General features: G+C 34.9%; 3 protein-coding genes and 1 pseudogene across 3 annotated transcripts; all 4 read right to left on the reverse strand.

Annotated features, from left to right (window-relative positions):
• Nucleotides 1–9,565: 9,565 nt before the first annotated feature.
• On the reverse strand, nt 9,566–10,232 carry LOC110666152 (uncharacterized protein At5g01610). Its single transcript, XM_021826549.2, has one exon. The coding sequence runs from the start codon at nt 10,184–10,186 to the stop codon at nt 9,677–9,679; it is 510 nt and encodes a 169-aa protein (XP_021682241.2). The 5' UTR covers nt 10,187–10,232; the 3' UTR covers nt 9,566–9,676.
• Nucleotides 10,233–10,599: 367 nt separating this feature from the next.
• On the reverse strand, nt 10,600–13,675 carry LOC110666151 (bidirectional sugar transporter SWEET16). The gene is made up of 6 exons (XM_021826547.2): nt 13,540–13,675; nt 13,390–13,426; nt 11,565–11,775; nt 11,314–11,475; nt 11,103–11,222; nt 10,600–11,026 (listed from the first exon to the last, which is right to left on the reverse strand). The coding sequence occupies exons 1-6, from the start codon at nt 13,571–13,573 to the stop codon at nt 10,673–10,675; spliced, it is 918 nt and encodes a 305-aa protein (XP_021682239.2). The 5' UTR covers nt 13,574–13,675; the 3' UTR covers nt 10,600–10,672.
• A 453-nt stretch (nt 13,676–14,128) lies between these two features.
• Nucleotides 14,129–15,956, reverse strand: LOC110666191 (bidirectional sugar transporter SWEET16-like; annotated as a pseudogene).
• A 984-nt stretch (nt 15,957–16,940) lies between these two features.
• LOC110666209 (bidirectional sugar transporter SWEET17) lies at nt 16,941–19,440 on the reverse strand. The gene is made up of 6 exons (XM_021826625.2): nt 19,316–19,440; nt 19,139–19,175; nt 18,843–19,053; nt 18,595–18,756; nt 17,587–17,706; nt 16,941–17,473 (listed from the first exon to the last, which is right to left on the reverse strand). Exons 1-6 carry the CDS (start codon nt 19,347–19,349, stop codon nt 17,282–17,284), a joined length of 756 nt encoding a protein of 251 aa, XP_021682317.2. The 5' UTR covers nt 19,350–19,440; the 3' UTR covers nt 16,941–17,281.
• Between the last annotated feature and the right edge of the window lie 4,994 nt (nt 19,441–24,434).

A 24,434-nucleotide genomic window follows, 5' to 3' on the forward strand; every position in this document is an offset into this window, starting at 1 on the left:
TTGACAGGAGGTATGCGAACCTGGCCATGATGTCGTCGATCTTTTGATGTGGTGGTTGATCGAGCCAGACAGATTGAGATTAGCTATGCTGTGGATGACAGCGGAAGAGCAAAGAAAAACAGAGCAGAGGGTTCTTCAGGTGTTCCCCACATGGGTACTACGGATAGTGGTGGCCAAACTACTTACAGAGGAAGAAGCAGAAATAAGAGGAGTGGTTTTAGACACAAATCCCTAGGGTTCAGACCAGGGTACGGATCCAAAGAAGTAGTAGATTCGAGCCGCGGCATTACGGCTCTGGTTCAGGATCCTCTTTGGCACCGTGTGCACAGTGTGGAAGAGGACATTCAGGACCTTGTTTGATGGGGTCAGGAGTATGCTTCAGGTGTGGCCAACCAAGTCACTTTGCTAGGGATTGCCCCGTGTTCAGCGAGCCACAGATGGGGTCACGAGGTTACATTGCAAATGTTCCTCGCCGATTGTATCCGGTGCTTCCAACATGGCGGCGATTCGATGTGGCCGAGGACAAGGGGACATGGATTTGGAGGCGGTCGAGAGGTAGAAGTCGATGTCGTGGTTACGCCACTCGGGGTAGGGTCAAGCTCGAGTTTTCACCACGACCCACCGGGATGCTCGGAGCTTCAAATGCAGTTGTGGCAGGTATTCTTCTGGTCTGTTCTTATGAGGCTCGTGTTTTGATAGATCCGGGTGCTACGCACTCATTTGTCTCCCCTGTGTTTGCCATGAGGTTGGGTAGAAACCCTACAACTTTAGAATGCCCTTTGTCAGTAGCTACCCCACTTAGCGACAACATAGAGGTAGATATGGTTTTTCCGGGTAGCCCAGTGGTAGTGGATGGAAAGATCCTCCCAGCAGACTTGGTTCCTCTACGATGTGGATTTCGATGTAATCCTGGGGATGGATTGGTTGGCAACTCATTATGCCACCTTAGACTGCAGGAACAAAAAGGTGTATTTCCACATACCTGGTGTGGAAGAATTTAGCTTTGATGGTGACAGGAGCGTGGCTCCATATAATTTGGTGTCAGCAATTAGTGCCAGAAAAATGTTGAGGCGTGGATGCCAAGGGTATTTGGCATTGGTGAGAGATACATCTATGGAAGGTGTCAGCATGGAAAATGTTCCTGTTGTCAGAGAATTTATGGATGTCTTCCCAGAGGAGCTTCCAGGGTTGCCACCAGGAAGGGAAATAGAGTTTTGCATTGATGTTGTGCCAGGTACAAACCCCATATCAATGCCACCTTACAGGATGGCCCCAGCAGAATTGAAAGAGCTGAAGAAGCAACTACAGGAGCTTTTGGACAAGGGTTTTATACGTCCGAGCACTTCACCTTGGGGCGCTCCTGTTTTATTTGTGAGAAAGAAGGATGGGTCATTAAGGTTGTGTATCGACTACAGACAGCTGAACAAAGTGACTGTGAAGAACAAGTATCCACTTCCTCGGATCGATGATCTGTTTGATCAGCTCCAAGGAGCAAGATTCTTTTCCAAGATAGACCTGCGGTCAGGCTACCATCAATTGAGAATCAGGAATGAGGACGTGTCCAAAACGGCTTTCAGAACAAGATATGGTCATTATGAGTTCTTGGTGATGTCTTTTAGACTCACTAATGCACCAGCAGCCTTCATGGACTTGATGAACAGGGTGTTCAAGCCATTTTTGGACCGTTTTGTCATCGTATTCATAGATGACATTCTGGTATACTCTCGGACCGAGGAAGAACACGTGTGGCACTTGAGGATGGTGTTGCAGACCTTGAGGGAGCACCGGTATCGCCAAATTTTCGAAATGTGAATTTTGGCTAGAAAGCATCTCATTCTTGGGACACGTGGTTTCTAGTGACGGTATTCAAGTGGATCCCAAGAAAATTGAAGCTGTAACTGATTGGCTTAGGCCTACAATAGTCACAGAGGTGCGAAGTTTTCTGGGTTTAGCTGGCTACTATAGGCGTTTTGTACAAGATTTCTCCAGGATAGCGACTCCCCTAACTAAGTTGACCAGGAAGAATGTTCCATTCATTTGGAAAGATGACTGTGAGGAGAGTTTCCAAAAGCTTAAGGAGTGTCTAACCACCGCCTGTGTTGACACTACTGCGTGTGGTGAAGGATACAACGTGTATTGTGACGCCTCCAGAGTTGGCCTAGGGTGTGTTTTGATGCAGAATAGAAAGGTAGTGGCTTATGCTTCAAGGCAGCTGAAGAGGCATGAGCAGAACTACCCCACCCATGATTTGGAAATGGCGGCTGTAGTCTTTGCACTAAAAATCTGGAGACACTACCTGTATGGTGAAGTGTGCGAGATATACACCGACCACAAGAGTTTAAAGTACATCTTCCAACAGAGGGACTTGAACTTGAGACAGAGAAGATGGATGGAGCTTACGAAGACTATGATTGCACCATCGGTACCACCACAGAAGGCCAATGTTGTGGCGGATGCCTTGAGCGAGAAAATCTTACAGCGATTTGGCGCACATTTGAGAGAAGAGACCATTGATTCAGGAGGTACATGAGCTGATGGATCAAGGTTTAATCCTAGATCTTTCAGATGAGGGGGTATTGTTGGCTCACTTTTCAGTGAGGCCAGACTTGAGGGACAGAGTTAGAGTTTCCCAGCACAGAGACCAACAACTGATGAAGATTATAGAAAGAGTACAACAAGGTGAAGGTGGTGAGTTTGGATTTGCCAATGATGGCACCCTAGTGCAAGGTTCTAGGATATGTGTGCCCGATGTGGACAACCTCAGGAATGAAATCATGCGAGAGGCACACTACACACTGTACAGTGTCCATCCAGGTTCCACCAAGATGTACCATGATGTGAAAGATAGCTATTGGTGGAATGGCATGAAGAGGGACATCGCAGACTTTGTGTCCAAGTGCTTGACTTGTTAGAAGGTGAAGTTTGAACACCAGAGACCGTCAGGGAAGCTGCAAGAGCTCCCTATCCCAGAATGGAAGTGGGAAATGATCACTATGGATTTTGTGGAGGTTGCCTCGTACCACGAGGATATGATTCGATATGGGTAATTGTAGACCGCTTGACCAAATCAGCTCACTTCTTACCAGAAGACTACATACTACGTAGCACAAGATATACGCTCTACATTCGAGAAATAGTCAGTTGCATGGAGTTAAGCTTCCATAATATCGACAGAGGGCCCCATTCACTTCTCGGTTTTGGAGAAAGTTGCGGGAGGCACTTGGCACACAATTGAACTTCGATCTGACTTTCCACCCTCGCAGACGGACGATCAGAAAGGACAATCCAAACACTGGAAGACATGCTTCGCATGAGTGTCTTGGATTTTGGAGGTCAATGGGATGAGCAGCTAGCTTTGGTGGAGTTTGCCTATAACAACAGTTATCACTCCAGCATAGGGATGGCACCCTATGAGGCATTATATGGAAGAAAGTGTAGGTCTCCTCTGTGTTGGACAGAAATGGGGGAAGCAAGGGTGCATGATGTAGACCTAGTGCAGTACACTTCAGAGGTAGTTCCTTTGTCGAGGAACGAGGGCGGCTTTCGATGAGCAGAAGAGTTACGCAGACCCGGACGGAGGGATGTGGAGTTTGCGATGGCGACTATGTATTCCTGAAGGTATCTCCAATGAAGGGAGTCATGAGATTCGGAAAGAAGGGCAAGTTGGCACCTCGGTATATTGGACCTTTTGAGGTTACGGATAGAGTTGGAGCAGTTGCCTACCGGTTGGAGCTACCACCCAACCTTTCTCACGTTCATCCCGTGTTTCACATCTCCATGCTCAGGAAATACATTCTCGATCCTTCTCATGTACTGCAGCCGGATGTGATAGAGCTAAAGGAGAATTTGACATTTGAGGAGCAACCTATAGCCATAGTGGACTACCAAGTAAGACAGCTAAGATCCAAACAGATCCCTATGGTTAAGGTTTTGTGGAGGAGTCAGTCGGTGGAAGAGTGCACCTGGGAGTCAGAACGGGACATGCGTAGCAAGTACCCTTACTTGTTCAATGTATAATCATGTACTTTATTCTGCCTTGTGTAAAAATTCGAGGACGAATTTTCTGTAAGGGGGGAAGAATGTAACACTCCAAAATTTTATTATTTATGAGTATTTTTGGTATTTTAATTTTATTTGAATTTTAGGAATTTTTTTGAGATTTTTCAGATTTTAAAAATCGGGTTCGATTTTCCGAAAATATAAACTTTGATGATTTTTAAAAATTAATTTAAAGACCACGTGGCAAAACTAAAAATATATTTGGAGTCTACGTATTTTTCTGAGTTTTACGGAATTTTTTCGGAATTTTTGGACCTCGTTTTCGATCCCGAGGCAAAGTAAAAATTCAAAATTTTGTATTTCAAATCGAACCGGCCGAATCGAACCGGATCGGATCGGACCGGTCGAATCGGACCGGTCTCTTCTCTTTTTCTTCCTCCCGCGGGCGACGCCCTCTCCTCTCTTCTCTCTCGTTTCTCTCTCCTCTCACTTCTTGCCTTGCACTTGACCAGACCAATGACCAGTCTGCGTACGTATAAGCAATGAACGCCGCTAACGTCCCTGCGCCATGTGCCCGACTTCCTCGGCCAAATCCGGCCGATCCGGCCACCAATTGGACCGGGTCTTGTGTCCAAAATCATCTACTCGTGGAGAGCTTTCCATAGACACCAAGAACGCCGAAATCCATCGAGCGGATTGTCCGATTTTTTGCTCGGGAAGATTTTAGCCCATTTCGACTTTTGGTCTAGATTTCTCGAAAACCGTGAATTCCACGAGGAAACCGAGGCCACCAGCACGCTCCATTCGTCGAGAGCTTCGCAACGACATAAATTTCGAATTTTTCCGACACCGTTTTTCGGTGGGTCCCACTAACCGCGGTGTATTTTCGAGCATTAAATGAGCTTAGAAAATTCTGAAAAATTTATGTACTAACCCCAGTGTTATGGTCTTAGTGTAGTTATACTCGATTCTCGGAAATTAGACAGTTGATCTGGTATGCAAAATTCAGGCGAACGGACCGTTCTGGAAAAGTCTCCGAATTGGGCCGAGGTTTTGGCTAGCCCCCCATTGTCAGACGTCCCGAGCGCGTCCCCGAAGTCGGAATCGGCAAAGGTAAACTCGAACCTAGTTTTTACGTAATTTTCTAGTGCTTAAATAGGATTAAAAATCCATAAAATATTCGTGGTAGCTTAGAAAATTACGATTCTTTTTGCAATAGCTTAGTAATATTGCTAAGGACCGCGGGGAAAAGTTTTATAATTTTTAGAGCTTGTTTGGGCAGTTTTTGCAAAAATGATCAATAATAAGGACTAAATTGAAATTTTGCGTATTGTGATGGATGATTGATTTGATGGGCGGGAGAGTGTGTGATATGATTGAACTGTTGATATATGGATTGTGAATATAGAAGTGCGTTTTTAGCCCTTTTGCAGGTTGGATAGGTCCTAGGTATAGGGGAGACTCTGCCGGATTTTCGGCACGACTTAGGACATACTTGATATTTTTCTTTGTTTGTATTGAGTCAAATTTATTAAATAGATGTAATGTAATTGTCGGAGTGGATGACCTTCTTCCTCCGCCCAGCCGCCACAGTAATTTATCGTCAAGTTTGTGAGTAGAATATTAATTTTAATTGTAATTTCGATATTATTATATGTTCAGCATGCCCATGCATCACTTATATACATATATTTATGTAGTTAAACTCTAGGCACGATTTTTGATGCATTGATAAATGTTAAAGTGCCATGTATGTTGTTGTGATAATTTGGAGCAGTGTGCGTGCGTTGGCGTGCGTGTGATGTGGTGTGGATTATGGATAGGACGGGTAGACACGGCTTGAGTTCTTCGCTGGGACCCGGTCCTTCGGGGTAGACACGGCTTGAGTTCTTCGCTGGGACCCCGATTTGGTATTTAAGTGGAAGTCCGAAATGAGTTCTTGGCACCGAGTTGGATTTAAGAGAGCTGTATAGGGGATCAGCTCCCATATATTATGATTGATGTTACAGGGTGCGTGAGTGCTCCAAATTACCTTTTTGATGTTATGATGTGAAAATGATGTGGATGTTGCATTTCACTCTACAGGGTGCATTAGTTTTAGATAGTTATAGAGATTATGGTTAAAATTGATATTTTACTCTCTGAGTCGAACGCTCACTCCTGTTCAAAAATTTTTACAGGCCACAGGAGGATATTTTGTTCTGGGTTAACCTGCTTTTCTACTTCGCAGGTTGTTTATTAATATTTGTGTAATTTTAATTACTCCTAGAATTTCCGCATGTGTTAGCAGTAATTATTTGAATTTAGTCTGTAATATTATTATCATGATGGACCTGTAAACTTAATATTCTATGTCTGTTTTGATGGATTGGATGAGGGAGCTGAGCTCCCGTTTATTATTATGTTGATGAGTATGTGGAGGGTGAGTTGAGCTCCCCAATTGACTATATATTGTGTTTACAGGTCGGGTGAGTCGAAAACTCCCCGTTGGAAAGTCCATTTTATGGCCGGACTCTGTCCGTTTGTTTTCTTGATATTGGGCCCAAATGGGCCTTAGAGTTGGGTTAATGAACAGTTAGGCTTACTACGGGCCTCGGGGGCTTTAAGCTGGCCCAGGTCCTAGTGCCGGTCCGGCCCATAGGTTGGGTCGTGACATGGTGGAAATCTCAAATGAATTTGAATATAATCCTTTAACAATGGAATCGTCTTTTTACCGATTATTGTTTAGAATTTTAATTTTGAGCTCTAATTAATTTTAGCTTTACTAATTTCATTAAATAAATGTTGCTTACTTAATTTTAGTCAATTATAAGTTAGTTAATTGTTTAAATTAAATTTTGCTATCTTACATCTCAAATTTTAAACTCTAAATTTTTATTCATTGTTTAGTTAGATTTTCATATATAATTAACTTTATATTCAAAATTCAATTGAAAACTCAACTATTCAAGAGAATGATATCTATTTTTATATTATTTGAATGACTCGTGCATTTGCGGCTAGTGTGTATTAATTTTAAATTAAATTTTAATTAATAAAGTTAAATTTGGAATTATTTTATTTATAAGAGGCTGATTTTCACGAAGGTTGTTGGATTTAAACATGAGCTTAAGTTCACAAAATTAATAGGTTAATGTCCATAAGAAAAGCTAAAAAAGCATAAGAAAACAAGAATTTGAGGACAAAATGGCTTTTTTTTAAATATATTTATTGGACATCACTTATTAAAATCCATGGTATTGCATTAATTGTTGGTGTTTTTAGAGTTTTACTATATTCTTTTAAAAGTCTATGGCAATTTTTTTTTTTTAATTCAGATTTCTAATCATAAAAATAACCCTTCTCTATAAGCAAGTAACCTTAGTTACCATGATGTAATTGATAACAACTTAATAATAGTTCATAAATGATAGTTAATGATAATAGTTAGACTTCATTTGACAATGAATTTTAAAAATTAAAAAAGTACTCTCTTAAAAAAATTAATTATTTCAAATATTGTTTATTTTTTTTAATTTTGTTATTATTTTATTTTATATTTTATTATGATTAAAAATATTAAATTTATTTTTTAATTAATTTCAATATTCTTTAATTAATATATTTATAAAGATATATATTTTTTTAAATATTACTTCTAACTATCAGCAATTTCTAAATATATCCTTTAATGATCATAATTGTATGTTTATAGCAATAATATATACCTATATCTGCCTATATATCTATGTTAAAATTAAAGCAAAGAGAATGTCTCTTTTTATTTAATATTCTTATCTATTTTTTTTAAAAAAATTTTGAATTTTTTTATAATTAATAACGATTTTGAAAATCTAATCATATAATTAAATATTGAAATTTCATTTATATTATTATATTACTATTTTTTTATCTTGTGAATTTTAATATTTAAAACTTTTGTAAATTATGGCATTATTTTATTTTTTTAGCTGTAATTGAATAAATTAAGATTTTTTTTTAAGTTTAGAATTAATATTTATTTATAATTAATTACGACTTATATATCATTAAATATTTAAAATTTATTATATATTACTATTTTTTATTTTAAATTTTTTAATATTTAAAATTTTAATTATTGCATCATTTAGAATATTTTAAAGAAAACATCTATATCTTTTATATCTTATTTTATTTTATATTCAGACATTATTATATTATTAAAATACTTATTAAATAATTTAATATTATAATTTTTATAATTATTTCTCACATAACACAAGAATTCAATTAGTTTAATAACAACGCTAGTGATGATTTAGGGTTGGAGATGAGAGATGACAATGACAATAAATGGAAAGATAATAATAATAATAATAATAATAATAATAATAATAATAATAATAATAATAATAATAATAATAATAATAATAATAATAATTTATCACCGATAATAGAAATGATGAATAATAATAATAATAATTTTAATTTTTATAAAAAATAATTTAACGATATTTAAGTTATTTTTAAAATTGTAAAATTTGGAATTTTAATTTTAATTAAAATTAAATTAAATCATTGCTTAAATTATCCAAAGAAACAATAATGGTATTAAAAAAACCTTTAAAATACTTAAATATTAAAATCTATCCTATAAAATTAAAATAAGACTATAAAAAACATGGATCTCACCAACTCTCAGCAGACAGAGATTAAAAAAATGAAAGGCATCGGTAAGTACATTTGGAAAACATATTAAAGTAAGTTTCTTTTGGAAAGTTAAATTTGATGTGGAATGACCTGTGATTCTTTTGCATTCATGAACACAGACTCAACCCTTGACTCAATTTTATATTGCGAAGTCCAAGTCCTTTTCTTTTTGAAGAGAATTGCTCTTAGAAACGGAAACAAGTCGTTGCTTTTAGACTGGCAACTTTTCTTCTCAATGTATAAAAAGGGTACAAATGAAATCTTCTGTGGCAAGTTTCTGTCAATGTGCTGAAATATCAGGTTACCTTCCATTAATGTACAGTACAAAGCTACAGTTTTGCATAGAGTCGTGAATAACTCATAATGAAATTATCTTTTTGTATGTATGGTGATAGAAAGGAGTGAAAAACACTCCTCTGAAAAATGGACTTTTCCGCGTACATAGCATCATGTCAATAAGGAAAAGACCTCCCTGTGCCTGGCTGCCTTGGAGGGCCTTCGCAGATTGGCCTCACATCCAAGGAAATGTAGAAATTGTGCCATGCCCCATCCATTTTTCCTTCAAGTGTATGAAGAAATATATCTGACGAAACTTCCAGTGATTTTCCATCTCAACATCCTTGATTGCCCCTTCTGTCAGTTGTAAGCAAGCAGACACATAGGCACAGAAAATTACGCCTCAGATTTTGGTTATCCCAGATCATCTTGAAGCATTCAATACCTTTGATTTGACGTATAAGTGGAGCTAACCTTTGTAACAACTTCATCAGAAGTCTTAATTTTCTAGTCACACACACAAATCAAGAAATGCAATGACAAAGTAACTTTATGAAATCCCATAAAAAAGAAACCATTCAAGTTCACTGGAATGGAAAAGCATCAAGAATTTATGAGCTATGACAATAAACACAACCCAAATTCTATTCATTCCAATCAATCAATAGTCACAATCAAGAAGTCCAATAAATTACAATTCATATGATTGAAATCTTTGATTCAAGTTTCCTTATGAAGAAGACAAGCTGAGCTCGCTTGCTTTCCTCTGTTTTGGACAGTTCAAACCACACCCACATTGGGGAAGCTCCACAAAATCATCTATAGGAAATCCAGCACAACCAATCCCAACATAGAATTCAATATCATCACCATTTCTTGAAACCTCAAAAATATCAACCCACATGAAAAACAACTTCACGCTAACACCCTCCAAGCTCGAAAGCCTCCCTCTGGATATGAACCCTTGGATGGTTGACTTGTATCTAAGCCGATAAGATCTTTCAAGAGAAAAGCTGCAAGTACCGTTCAAGAATGCAGAAAATTTACCTGTTGTTTGGTCAAGATCATAGCCAAGAACTCCCTTGGGAAGTAGCCCCATAGGAAAGTTGTAGTCCCTGAGGATTTCATACACTGTTGGCTGCTGGTCTCCTGAAGATGATGATAGAGATTGCGAAAATAAGAGAATTAGGCAAAGAATGGTTGATAGAGATGCGTAGGTTTTGGTGTAAATTAGAGACATCTCTTTGTATCCTTAAACTTCTTGGAGGTGGTGGTGATTTCTTTTTCTTCTTTTTCTTCTATATATATTGGAAGACAAGAAAGCAAGACATGAAATGGTAGTTATCTGTTGAAGCGAAGTAGCAAACGGTCTTGTGAACTTTAAACTATAAACGTCACAAGGAGTTAGGGCCTTGAAATGGGCTTTTTTGTTGTGGGTTGGAACAGGCCTAAGAATTTTGATCCAAGCCTGTTATTTTCACAAAACTATTATCACGTCACATTTTTTATTATATATAAATTATAAATTATTTAATAGTTATTTATTATATTATAATATAATAAGGTACTTATAACTATTTGATGTTTTTCTGGTTATCTTACAAACTTAAGCATCATAAAATATAATAAATTTAACTGCTTTCTTCATAAATATTAAAATAATTAATTGAAGTAGGTATAAAAAAAGCTACAAGGACATACAATAGCATATTAAAATGTAAAACTCTCAAGGGTGATCGTTTCCGAGTTTCATATTCTCAACATCACTCTCATTGGGCCAACCAGATTGCAAATCTTGAGCATTCAATGAAAGTGTCCTCAAGATTTTTTTAAAGCTATATTGTCTATTTGCGGATGGCTTTGGTAGGCTTTTTCCCTTGTTGAGGCTTCGGTTGTTGATGCCAGTCTCATCATCTTCATCGTCATTGTGCGACTGCATCTCGATGCCTCCTTTGACCAAGTGAGCTGAGCCTACTTCTTCCATGGCTTCTATGGATTTAGCTGACTTCGACTTGTTCTTATACATTGCATAAAGAATTAGTTGGGCTGACCCCAACGCGAACCCTGTTGCATTGGGCACCTGAAAACATTAACTGATTATGAAGTCTCGACTTCGATCCAAGAAATTAATTAAATAGACGAAAGTGAAAACTCACTCCAATATAGAAGTCTTTGACGATCACTGCATAGACGGACCAAACACCTCCATTGAGGAAGAGGAAGAAGGAAAGCAAGAATGGCATGTACTCCACACTCTTGGTCTTTACCACGGTTCTCTGTTACACATAAACACGGAGAAATAGATTAACTCTGTTTTGCTAAACAAATTACTTGCAAAGTTTTCATGCCCTGTTTCTATCAGATTACCATGGCAGATAGAGGTGCTGCGTACATGCCTATGGTTAATGCAGCGCATAAAATTCCAACAAAGGTAAGCCTCAGATTTCCATGGACGGCTAAAAGGGTTACTGTTATCACTGCCCCAAGAAAACCCACATCTAATAAAGCCACCCATTTTGCTGTCTTCACCTGGATAATCATCACCAGAAATTTGATCACTATACATCAAGAAATTAAAGTTCTCTTGATCTAGCAAAAGCAAAGGTTTGATACGTCACCTTCTTATCCTTGGGAGCATAGATGAGAAATAGAGTGACATAAATGAACTGGAAAGCAACACCAGTCCCATTCACTGTTACCACAAGCAAACCATCTGGGTTCAGAAGTCCATAGAAAGTCCATAAACTTGTGCTCAGTAATGTAGTTATGTATGGAACCCCTCTGTAATTTTCTGTCGATTTCTTCTTCACCACTGTCCAAAAGGTCTTTCTGTAAACCAAAAACTAATTAGCATTTTCTTTTGCTCAGATATTATGTTAAATTACTTGTATCACAATAAATTCTGAGATTTTCATTTTGATTAATTTATTCAGATACATCACGAACAACAACGAGGCAGGTTCTGAATTTTTCTATTCACAAAATAGCTTTAATAATGCTTAGGTTTATATAAAACTCTCGGCCCAAAGCCTACTAACAAAAGTCACCTGATTGCACTTCCAACCCCAAGCCCAGAAAGAGAAAGGCCGAAAACCTAACAAAAACTGGATATAAGATCTGCAACCCCTAGAACTAGCAAACATAGCTTCGGCTCAATGCCACTGCTGCCTATGCTCTTTAGATGAGACCACAGGCTACTACAGAGGAAAGTGTAAATCGTTCAGAGACGTATAGAACAGGGGGACTCATCCAAAAGAAAAGGCTGGCAAAGCACCTAGTTGGATTGAACGGAAACCACGAAAAACAAAGAACCCAGAAATAGATGAGATAGGAGAAGATTAACTTCGGCCAAGGGAGATGCCGGAAGATTTGGGAATAGACATGGCAAGAGCCTAGAAGGAAACCAGAGACCACAACTCAGTGAGTGACAGATAGACAATAGAAAATGAGAGGTATAGACAATAGAAAATGAGAGGTAAATTATATATATATATATATATATATAAATTGGTTCCTCATAAATTATTATTAAATCCTCTTCCTAATAAAAATTAAAATTTAGTTGGTTATTTATGTGTCTTGAATTTTGCTATTTTTTTTTCTCTTATTTTAACAAAAAAAAAATATCAGATTAGCTTAATTTTATGTTACTAAATTTTTAGATATTAAACTCCTAACACTTAAAAAGTTAAATTGAAAATCTTATTTTTAATTTATGTATTTTTTTATATGTATATGAAAAAAAAAAATTGGATCCATCACTACTAACAGTGTCTCACATAATACTAGCTAGCAAGATTATTAACCAATGTAGAAAACTATTGAAACATCAACCATAACAGATTTTCGCAACATCCCTCACAAAGAATGTACTAGATTTGGTTTGATTGTCTTATGTTGATTTGGGATAATGTTTGTGTTATATATAAGATTTAGACATTACGTTCAGATGTTCATATCTAAATATGAGGGTATATGTTGTTATATACTAATTTGAAATAAAATATTTCTACTGTATACAAACTCAAATAAACCTTCTTCTCCGTTTGAGGTAGTTAATGTCCAGCTTATTTTCTTTACATAATCATAATAAATCACAATACGACAAAACTATACGCAACCAAACTAGGGGAGGAGAGGAGAGCTGTCCCCTATTCCTAAAGCAAGGGATGGCCTTAGAACCAGAGAAGTGACTACTAAGATATAGAGAAAAGGGGAGACGGTGCTTCCACCGAGTATGCATAGGTTTTCAGTATTGCTTTTAACATGGTACCTTTATCAGAAAAGAAAACTACTTTCTAGCCAATCATATGACAGAAGTATTATCAAACCCATCCAAATTGCACATGCCGAAGTTAATCTGAGCCAGATAAACGATCTAAATCTATAAAACCGATATACGAAAACAGGAAAAATCAATAATTTTTCATGGCCGGTACTTACATGGGAGAAGCAAAAACCAGAATAGAAATGATATTACCTGCAGACGACACATAACATGAAATTGAGAGAAATCTAACAAACACAAAATGAATTATAAAAAACCCATGAAGCTCAAATATGGAGAAATAATGAGAGGAGAGAGGAACTGACCAATGATACCAATTATGAAGCTTAAGGCAGCCATGAATAATGGAGTATAGTACTTTGTGTCTACAGAGAGATGGTTGAAGTAGAGAAAAAAGACAGATACATATAAATGTGCATGCGAACCAGAAAAGAAGACACGGGCATGTGCGGTCTGTGATTAACGGGTTGATGTAAATCTGTCTTTATATTAGGTGTCAATAATCTCTGGACGGTTGCCACGTATTCACTCAAAAAATGTGATTGTGTGTACTCATAATGGCAAAGTGGACCTATTTTCTTTTGATACAATGTTGTGTCGTTTTATTATGCTTTTTCTTCCTGATCGCAACAGTGGAAAGTTTCTTGTCTTTTTTTTTTTTTGGCCAAAGGTAGCACTGGCAAGGATCTTGGATGATAGTGCTGTCCAATTTGCTGTTAACGGTTCGATTTCAGTTCACATCCAATAAAAAAATTTGGCATGAACTGTCAATGCGATGGTTAAATCAGATTTTATATTATGTGTATATATATTATAATAATAAAAATAAAAATTTAATATATGTATATTAAATTCTTCCATTCTCAACATTCTCTGGGCCAATCAGCGTAAAAATCATAAGAATTCAAAGAGAATGTTCTCAGAATTGTTTGCATAGTATATTGTCGAATAATGGCAGGCTTCGGGAGGCTTTTCGCTTTTTTTTTTTTGGGTCCAATCCTTGGCATTGACATCACCATCGTTACTGCACACTTGCTGCATCATCTCCACGTCTCCTTTAATCAGGTTAGCCTTAGCAGGGTCTTCTTCTTGAAATTCCTCTGTTGATTTGGTTGAGACAGGCTTCGTTTTGTACATTGCATAAAGGATCAACTGGACTAACCCCAACACAACGCCAAATACGCTGGCACCTGAATTTTTTTTTTTTTCATATCTAATTATATATATAATATATATAGGCAGGGCTAGCTGTGCAGCAAGGAAAACTCTCTTCCTCTATCAGTTCTATCTTGAGTGATAACTGAGTCCCTGATTGCTAAGCTAATGGCTGGATTCGAGTCTTGATTCTATTTTAAACTGATTAATGGGAAGGTAATTAAAGAATTACTGCAATATAGAAGTCTTTGACTAGCACTGCATAAATCAACCAAATTCCAGCGTTTAGGAAGAGGGAAAATGAGAGCAAAAAGGGCAGAAACTCCGCACTTTTTGTCTTTATCGCTGTTTTTGTTACATGTGTATAACAATATTCATCAAATTTACAGGCTAATAATCAAGGTATAATGAGGGGGAAAACTAAAAAAAAAAGGTACCAAAGAACAACCACTGCAGATAGTTATATATATGCACGTACAATTACAGATAGAGGCGCTGCATAAGCAACTGTGATCATTCCAACACATAAAAGTCCTACAAAGGTGAGCCGCAGGTGTCCGTGCATCGCTAGAAGAGTTGCTATTATCATCGTCCGAAGAAATACAACATTACGCCACCAGCTTCGCCGTCTTCACCTGAATAAATTAACACCACCACTTCTTTCAGAACAAACCAATTCTTGAATCTCAGCTAATTATTTAAGATGAAACTGATACTTATATTAATTAACCTTCTTATCCTTGGGAGCGTACATGAGAAAGAGAGCGACATAGATGAACTGGAAAGCAGCTCCAGTTCCATTCACAGTCACCGCAAGCAAACCGTCTGGCTACAAAAGTCCATAGAAAGTCCACAAACTTGTTCCCAGTAATTGAGTAATGTAGGGAACCGCTGTGTAATTCTCCAGCGATTTGTTTCTTCACGACCCTCCAAAAGGTCTTTCTGCATATACAGATATTTCAAAATTTATTCTGTAAATTAATAAAATGAAAGCCAAATGCCTGACAAAGAAATCAATTCTTTTCATCGCATTAATCACATGGGAGAAGCAAAAACGAAACAGGAAATGATGTTACCTGCAAACAGAGTCATAAAGCGCATTAATTGCCTTTTGTTTTTTTAGAATACTGAAATCCCGTATACAAACGATATTTCCAAACAATAAAATTATTGGGTTTATTTTCTCCCAATTTGCTTTTCTTTTAAGAAAATTGATACCCTATAATCATGTATAATGTACACTTAAAAATATACCTTTTAAAAAATATTCACTAAAATATGTCAAAAAAATATATTTTATCACATTTATTTATAAATAAAATAAGATAAAAATAAAAAAGATTTTTCTCTCCAACCTTCTCTCTTTTTCCTTTATTTTAGACCTCTTTTTTTTTATTATTATATCTCTATTATATTACTATTCCTTTTAATTTGAGCGTGAAAAATTTAGTGAATTTTTTATTTTTTTTTTCTTCTAGATGAAAATGAAATTATATTAATGAAGTAACAGGATCAGCTTTATTAAAAACTAACCAATGATGCGGATGATGAACTCCAAGTTGGCCATGACGAGTTAATTAAAATGAAAGTAGAAACGAAGAAGAAGAAGAAGAAGAAGATTACTGTAACAAATACTGTCTGTAAAATGGAGTTGTAAACGCAAGGATGTAAGGCTACTGCGAAGGAAAAGGTTGATACTTGATACAAAAATATATAAATGCATTTGTCGTTTTTTAATAAGGGAAGGGAAGACACTCGAAGTTGTCCAAAATAAGAGAGACACCTATCACTTAGAATAATCTCTACCATTCCTCAAGAAAAAAAAAATAAAAAAAAAGACCATTCCAACTCATAAATTTTTATGTCTTGATTTCGATACATCGAATTTTTTAATTTTTACTATCTTTATACGAAAATTGAAAGATATTATGTTGTTGAATGTATGATATTTTACATTTTTTTTTTAAGTTCATTTGAATTATAGTTTGGTGCTTCTAGAGTGCTTGGACTAGAGTATAATTTTTCTTATAAAATAAGACTTTTATAATTAATTATTAGATATATTGAAACATTAAAAAAATAATATTTTCTTATATATAATAAATTAATTTTTACTTAATTATAAAGAGATGAAACTTATGTTTTTAAAGAGAAAGTATATATTTACTGAATATATTTAATAATTTTTTAATTTTCACTTATTATAATTATTCTTTCTTAATACTAAAAAAATAATTAATCATTAAAAAATTTGTATATTCATTTAGTTGCAAACACGATGTCTTGAAACTGAAAATTATGTTATAGGGTGAAATTTGGATTTTTAGTCTACCTTTTTAGGTACCCATTTTCATCTTTTCTTCCAATTAAATAGTGGCGATATTGCTTTTTTAATAAACCAATGGTATATAGCTAGTTAGATCAACTCAGAACCTCCAACCGAGTTGGAATACTGTTAATTGAAAAAATCTACAGTTACCGATTCTTCAGAATATAAAGTGAAAGTATCAAAGAAAAACCTTCCAAATTAAAAGCAGCAACTCTGTGGAAAAAAGCAAATCCAAAATGAAAAGCAATTTTAGGGGGAAAAAGTACAATAATATATGATTGATGAGGACTCACCAAATCAAAAGCACTTTTTGGGTAAGTACATGCAACTTAATTCACTCTAATAATACGTATTATTAATTAATTATAAACTTAAATATATGATAAATACAGATCATAATTAATTTGGCTCTTCCTTCTCTTTTTTCTTTAAATAATACCCACTCTGCACAATATTTCATTCGCTCCCTTGTAAATCAAGGAAGATGAATGAATATCACTCTTTGATTCAAAGAAGGTGTTCTCAGAATCTTCTGCAAAGTAATTTATCCATTCGAAGGCTTTTTAATTACGGTTGCATTGGCAATCACCACCGTTGCTATTGGATACTTGCATCTCTACGTCTCCTTTGACTACGTTGTCTGAGCCTTTTTCTTGCATCCCATCCGTTGATATGGTTGACTTTGCATTGCTTTTGTACATTGCATAAAGGATCAACTGGATTATCCCCAACATAACGCCTAGCACACTGGGCACCTGGTAATTTTCAATTTTTGCATGGATGTAAGTATGCATTATCGGCCATTATTTTAAAACTCAATTAATTATATATAAATTGAAATTAATTAAGGAGAAGATCAGATTTGTACTGTCATATAGAAGTCTCTAACGACTGCTGCATAAATTAACCAAATTCCTGCGTTTAGGAAGAGAGAAAATGAAAGCAAAAACGGCATGAATTCCACGCTCTTCGTCTTTATCACTGTTTTCTGTTACACATAGAATTAACCCATGTTATATTAAATCGGTAAATTATTACTTAGACTCAATCTATTATAAATCTAAAATATAATTATTTAAGAATTATATTTGTACATTTTATATTTTGAATCTATAATAGATCAGGTTAATAAAAAAAATTAAAATTATATTATATAAATTAAATAATTAATTAAGAATATTTTTACATTAATGAACATTTTAATTTGAATTGGTAGTTTTTAGTTAGTGTATATAATATCTATTGATGATTTTTTTTTTCATCATTCAATTTGTTTAATTATATCATATATACTTTTATGGCTTAAAGCACAATCACAACCCTATATTTATTAGAGAAGTTTAATTTAGCTCTTTTTTAATTTTTTGTTCAATTTAATCAAAAATTTTCATTTAAGCTAAATTTAACCCGAAAATCGGGAAAATTAAAAAATTGAACTTCTCAATATTTTGATTTAAATTAAAAAATCAAGAAATTAAATTTTTTTATTTTGATTTAAATAAAAAAATATAGAGATTGAGCACATAAATTTTAATTTTTAAATTAAATTGGGCTTAAATTGAATAAAAAAAATTAAAAATAGGCTAAATTGAACTTCTCCAATAAGTATAGGAGCTAAATTGAATATTTTGCCATATTTTTATGATGAAATCATGTATATATATGGTTTTAAAACTGAGTTAAAAAGCTTTCAATTATTAATTATATATAAAAAAAGGACTTAGGTTTTATTCTTTAAACTTTAAAAAATATTTTTATCATAAATACCATATATAATAATAATAATAATAATAATAATAATAATAATAATAGTAATTTTTCTTATTAAAAATATTTTTTTTACTATTTAAGAAAAAAAAAAAAAACCTATATGTACCATGACCGATAGAGGTGAACCATAAACAATAGTGGTCATTCCGACGCATATGAGTCCTACAAAGGTGAGCCGCAGTTTTCCATGCATGGCTAGAAGAGTTACTGTAATCACCGCCCCAAGAAATCCAACATTTAAGAGCGCCACCAGCTTCGCCGCCTTCACCTGAATAAACACCACCACGAAAACCAATTCTTGATCATATATTGCAGATTATAGCTAAATTAAAGATGAGCTTGGTAATAATTAACCTTCTTGTTCTTGGGAGCGTAGATGAGAAAGAGAGTGACATAGATGAACTGGAAAAAGGCACCTATACCATTCACAGTCACTACAAGCAAACCACCAGGTTTCAGAATTCCATAGAAAGTCCACAAACTTGTCCCCAGTAGTGTTATTATATAAGGGAACGCTTCATAATCCTCTGTCGATTTCTTCTTCACCACCTCCCAAAAGGTCTTTCTGAAATTCAAATATTATTATATGAATTTATAATCAAAGCTAAATTCTTGACCGAGAAATCAATTATTTTACTGGTTTTACTTACATGGGAGATGTAAAAACGAAGAAGGAAATGATGTTACCTGCAAATTAGCACATAGTACAGAAGAATCATTAATCATCAGCCATTAATATTGTCTTCAATATTCTTTTGTAATTATATAAAAAATTAATGAATGTATAATATCCTGCATTCTGCATGCATGATTAAGAGAAAGCTAACCAATGATGCCAATGATGAAGCCTGCACTAGCCATGAAGAACAATGGAGGGGGAGTTGCGGTTGAAGAAAGAATGAAGAAGATGATAAGAGAGAAGAGAGGAAACACGAGAGGCTGTTTGGCTAATGATTCATGAAGGGCTTAATACAATATATATAAAAGCTTTTTTTTCATTTTTTTTTTTATATAAAAGAGAAGAAATGGAATATTTCTTTTTTATGAAAAAAAAAGAAGTAAATTCTATTCACCTAATATGCTTTGCCCAAAACAGGATGTCTCGATAAATCTGATGACTAGACATAGACAAACAATACATGTTAAGTTTTTTTTCAAAATAAAAATTACTTATAAAAAAATAATTTAATTCCTAAGTAAATGAAAATTTTCAGTGCAGGAAAAAAGATCTTACAGACTGATATTAGTGATAACTATTGGGGAGCTGTCCTCTTCGAAGAGATTACAGGATAGCGAAAAATTTATAATCATATTAGTAGATAATTTAGCAGAGTTTTTTCAAAATTATAAGAACAAGCTTATGAATTTTTCAAAAGATAGATTGTACACGTTCCTTTGTATCGCTTGGATGGCATAAATAAAATAGAAATGACACACAACATATATTTTTAATATATTTATATTTTAATTAGTGAATATTTTTCGTGTTAATGTGATTTGTCTATATAATTAACTATTTATCTTGATAGAAAGATGATGATAGTAGCCATGGGACCAGTTCATCTTTTTTTTTTTTTAATCACAATTTTATGTCTTTTTCTTACACTACTCATTATCATCCTTTAATTGAAATTTGTGGTTGAATGGTATAACACAGCTTTTCTGAAAGGTCTTTTGGATTATATTTTTGGTGTGGCAGTGGATTTGCTTTTGTAAGTGTTGAAATATCATTGCTTTATTTAAAGAAGCTTCTTTCTTTTTTTTTTTTTTATACAAATAAGTGATATATAACGTCATAATAATTATATCACAGAAATTCTTAGCAATTTAATTAATTAAACTTGCATAATTAATTCGATTTCTAATTATTTATTGCTTCATTAGCTGTCTGATCGTGCATAAGCTAATTAATCTCTGTTGTTTCAGTGTTGCAGTGATCCCAGCTAAATCCCAATACAAAGGTCCACATAGATTCCTCACATGCAAATAATTGAAGATATCTTTGCTTTCATCACTGAGCACGTTCACAGTTGAAGTGGTTTAAGACAAACATGGCATACTAAATTAAGTCTATCATGCTGTGCATCATCGAATAGATAGAAGGGACTAGGAAGGCTTTTTGGGTGGAGAGAAATATTAAGTAATCAGGTGACTCACCAGGCACTTTCTACAGGTGAAAATATTAAAGAGATTCCTTGTAATAAATTAATTTTATAAATTGCTGTGTTTGAATCCTGTCAAATTTGTCGAGCTCAGGTGGAAATGGACTCCAAGGCCGCTATATGTTAATGGATTATAGAGTTAGTGCTCCTCACAGAGTTATTTTCTTAATAGCCGTATTCATCAATGTGTTAAGTAATTAAGCATCGATAGTGAGAGTCAGGAGATTGTGCTTAATTAACTTGGGTGTTAAAATCTCTCTCATATATTATTAAATTTTTTTTGTAAATTTAAGATACAAATATGTGAAGCTTATATCACTACAAAAAAATAGTTATTTCAGAGACGGAATTTGCGACGGAAATAAATCTGTCAGAAAAAAATTTTATTTAGCGACAGACTTTCAATGGATTAGTGACGGGTATCAAAATAAGAGAATAGTGACGGATATTAAACTAATTAGTGACGGGTTGTGGACAAAATTTGTGATGGACAATATTTTTGTCAGAAATCAGTCATAAATTTTGGATTTTAAGACTTAAATCCCTAATGTTGACAGCCACCTTTTATCCTCTTTCTTTTAAAACGGCTCTTCCTCTATGCTTCTCGACAGTAAGGATTTGCTTCCTCTTTCCGTTTGTGACAATTCACCACCGTCGTTGCCGTCGCAGGTCACTGTTATCGATTGTGCACAAAGACCAACTGTCGTTCTCAAGTTCCCGCTTCTGGTTTCAGCGCTCAACAGGTAAGTAATTTGGTTTTAATTTTGATTTGATTTTAGTTTTAGTTTTAGAGTTGGTTCTTTGATAAACCAGTTCACTAATGATTTCGATTGCACTCTTGCTATTAAGCATTTTTTGTTGTGGAATTAAAAAATGTGGAATCAAGAACACGATGATGTATGGAAGTTAAGAGGTATGAGCAACTGGGTATATTTTCCTTGGAGTTATTATTTTTTTTTTTAATGATGATTTTCATTTTTGAAGGAATTCTTGATGTTATTTTAGTTTTATTGAGATTTATATGCGCGGGTATTGTTTTCGATAATTTGCCATGGATCTATCTTTCAGACTCTGTTAAATGATTGAATATTGTGAATGGCTGTGTGCAAATTTGTAAGTGATTAGATGCATACGTTATCATTGAAAGAATGAAGCAAGTATCAAGGTTCATGGGTTGTGTGGAGTTCTGTTTACTTCCTGAACATGAATGAAAATCTTTGAATCAAATTCATTATCATATATTTTCTATAAATTTGAATTGGTAATACTTATGAAATTCACTAGTTATAGCAATGGCTGGCATTAATTTGGGTATGCATGCATGCAATAAGCAAGTTGATGTTGTGAAGGTGATCTCAGTCAATGCAACACTGGTTTATGCAGTCTCTGCTATTGTGGAACCAAAATTGAACAATATGCAGATAATTGTTACTTATTTTATTTTAAACGAAATCCTGTCATAATCTCACTTACATTTGACATTCTGTTCTTCTCTGTGATATGCTTTACCAAATTCTAAATCCAACACAACTGTGTTATTTTCTTTACTGTAGAGAAAGAGAGAGAGAGAGAGAGAGAGAGAGAGAGAGAGAGGGAGAGAGAGAGAGGTGACACTGTGTTGTTGTATTAGCTTATGTATAGCTCATTAATTTACATGCCATGTCTGTTGGAGATAATAATCTACTACAGCTTATCCACACCCTGTAACACCTTCCCGGTAACAACTCTGTACATTCTACTGTTCCGGTGACCGGTGTCGGTCCGGACAGCTAGAACATCCGGAAAAATAATTAAACTTAAGTGAGGGACCATAATTAACTCAAATATTAATAAGAAACACTTAGTAAAAATTTTAGAAATAAAATACAACCAAGTCAAACGAGCCGGTGCCCAAGCGATGGGTAACCGGAGGGAAGTTGCGGTTCTCGCAACGAGGAGCCCTGGACCCGGGGGAAAAATTATAAAATAATTTTTGGGACTCCAGAGAAGGGTCATTGAGGTTCCTATGGCATTAGAATGCCAAGAAAATACCTAGAAAAATTTTTCAATCGGTACAGCCAATTTTGACCCGTTAAGCCAAACGGAAGGCATTTTGGTCATTTCGCCTTCGGAGGTGATTTTTGGCCGACTTGTCCAGTTGAGTAAATAATTAATATGACATAAAATATGAATAAACATTACTAGAAATTAAATTGAAAATGAGTAGTGGAGGAAAGAAAAGAAATTGAGGAAAAATGGCTATTTATGACATCATGGTGATGTCATTTATAATTACCAACCAATCACAATTAAGCACCCATTTGACTAACAAATTAAAGAGATAAATAAAGACTAAAGAAGACCAAAATTACAGCAGCCACCACTCCCACAAAAACACACCCGTAGCTCTCCATTTTCCATAACCATTCCACCATGAAAGCTCCACCAAAGCTCCCTTTCTCTCTTTGTTTCACTACTAAACCTTAAACACTCTTCACTAAAACTTGTCCCCACACCTTAAACAACCTTTTGGCAGCCTAGAAAGTGAAGGAAAGTGAAGTTTAGAGGTGGGAAAATTCTGCCACTTGAGGTTAGTGCATCTATATCTTAAAAACTCATTATTTTCATGGTTTAGGACTTGAAACTAGTAAGAATTGTAATTTAAATGAACCAAAAACCTATGTGTATGACATCTTGAATTTTGGCTGCCCTAGCTATGGAATAGAAGGGAGTGTTTTAATGAGCTTAAAGTGAACTAGAGTTATGTTGGAAGGTTATAAACACAAGAGCAATGGATTAAAAGTTAACTAAGATAACTTGTATAAAACATGAATTTGAATTAGGGTTTGGAAAGGTGAAAATGTGATTTGGCTTATGAAATTGTTTGAGGACATATTAATGGTCAATTAGTGACCATTTGAGGAGATTTGACCATAATATGGACTGAAAAATAGCATGGAAAAAGGGAAGGAATATGCTGCTTATGGACAGCAGCAATGGACTGAGATTTCAGTCCAATTACACAGCCATAACTTTGGCTGTGTTAGTCCAATTGGTGTTTGGCCAATTGGACATGAAATCAGGCTTATAATGGCACATTTTTGCTGAAGAAACCATGCCCAAAAGACCAAAGCAAGAGGACCAAAACTTGGCCCCAATCTGGACACCCTGCACTGATTCTGCAGAATTGACCAAATGAACAGTAACTGTTCATTTGGCCATAACTCACTGTAGATTTGGTCAATCGACCTGAAATTTTTACAGCAACAAGTTAAGACATAGACAAACAACTTTCATGAAGGAACCTACCCCAAATTATGGCCAGAACCCATCCAAACAAGTGGTTCCAGTCACTGTTCATGCACTGTAGATATGGTAATTTCTGCAGAATGCACATCCGGCCAGCTGTGGTTTTTGGATCATATCTAGAGCTACAAAACTCCAAATGGAGTGATTCAAAAAAAGAAATTCAACTAGACAAAATAAGGAACAACTTTCATGTTTTACATTTCTTCAAATTCCTACAGTAACAGTGTCCAATGGAATAGTGAAATTGACTCACCAAAACTGAAAATTCTGCTTGTATTGGTTTAAACTTTGAAACGGTATAAATGCTTAATGCCAACAAGTTTGGAATGCCAAATGTGGTATGTTGGGAGTGCCAAAGTCAATGTACATATTTTTATTCTAAAAGTCAACATTTTTGTTGACCAATAAGATGAATAGTGACACTAAAAGTTTGAAATTCACAAATTGAAGAATTTAAAAGTTTCAAATACCCTAGTATACCTAACTTGATTGGTTT

This window comes from Hevea brasiliensis, chromosome 5, assembly GCF_030052815.1.
Source record: "Hevea brasiliensis isolate MT/VB/25A 57/8 chromosome 5, ASM3005281v1, whole genome shotgun sequence".
In the NCBI taxonomy this organism is placed as follows: domain Eukaryota; kingdom Viridiplantae; phylum Streptophyta; class Magnoliopsida; order Malpighiales; family Euphorbiaceae; genus Hevea; species Hevea brasiliensis.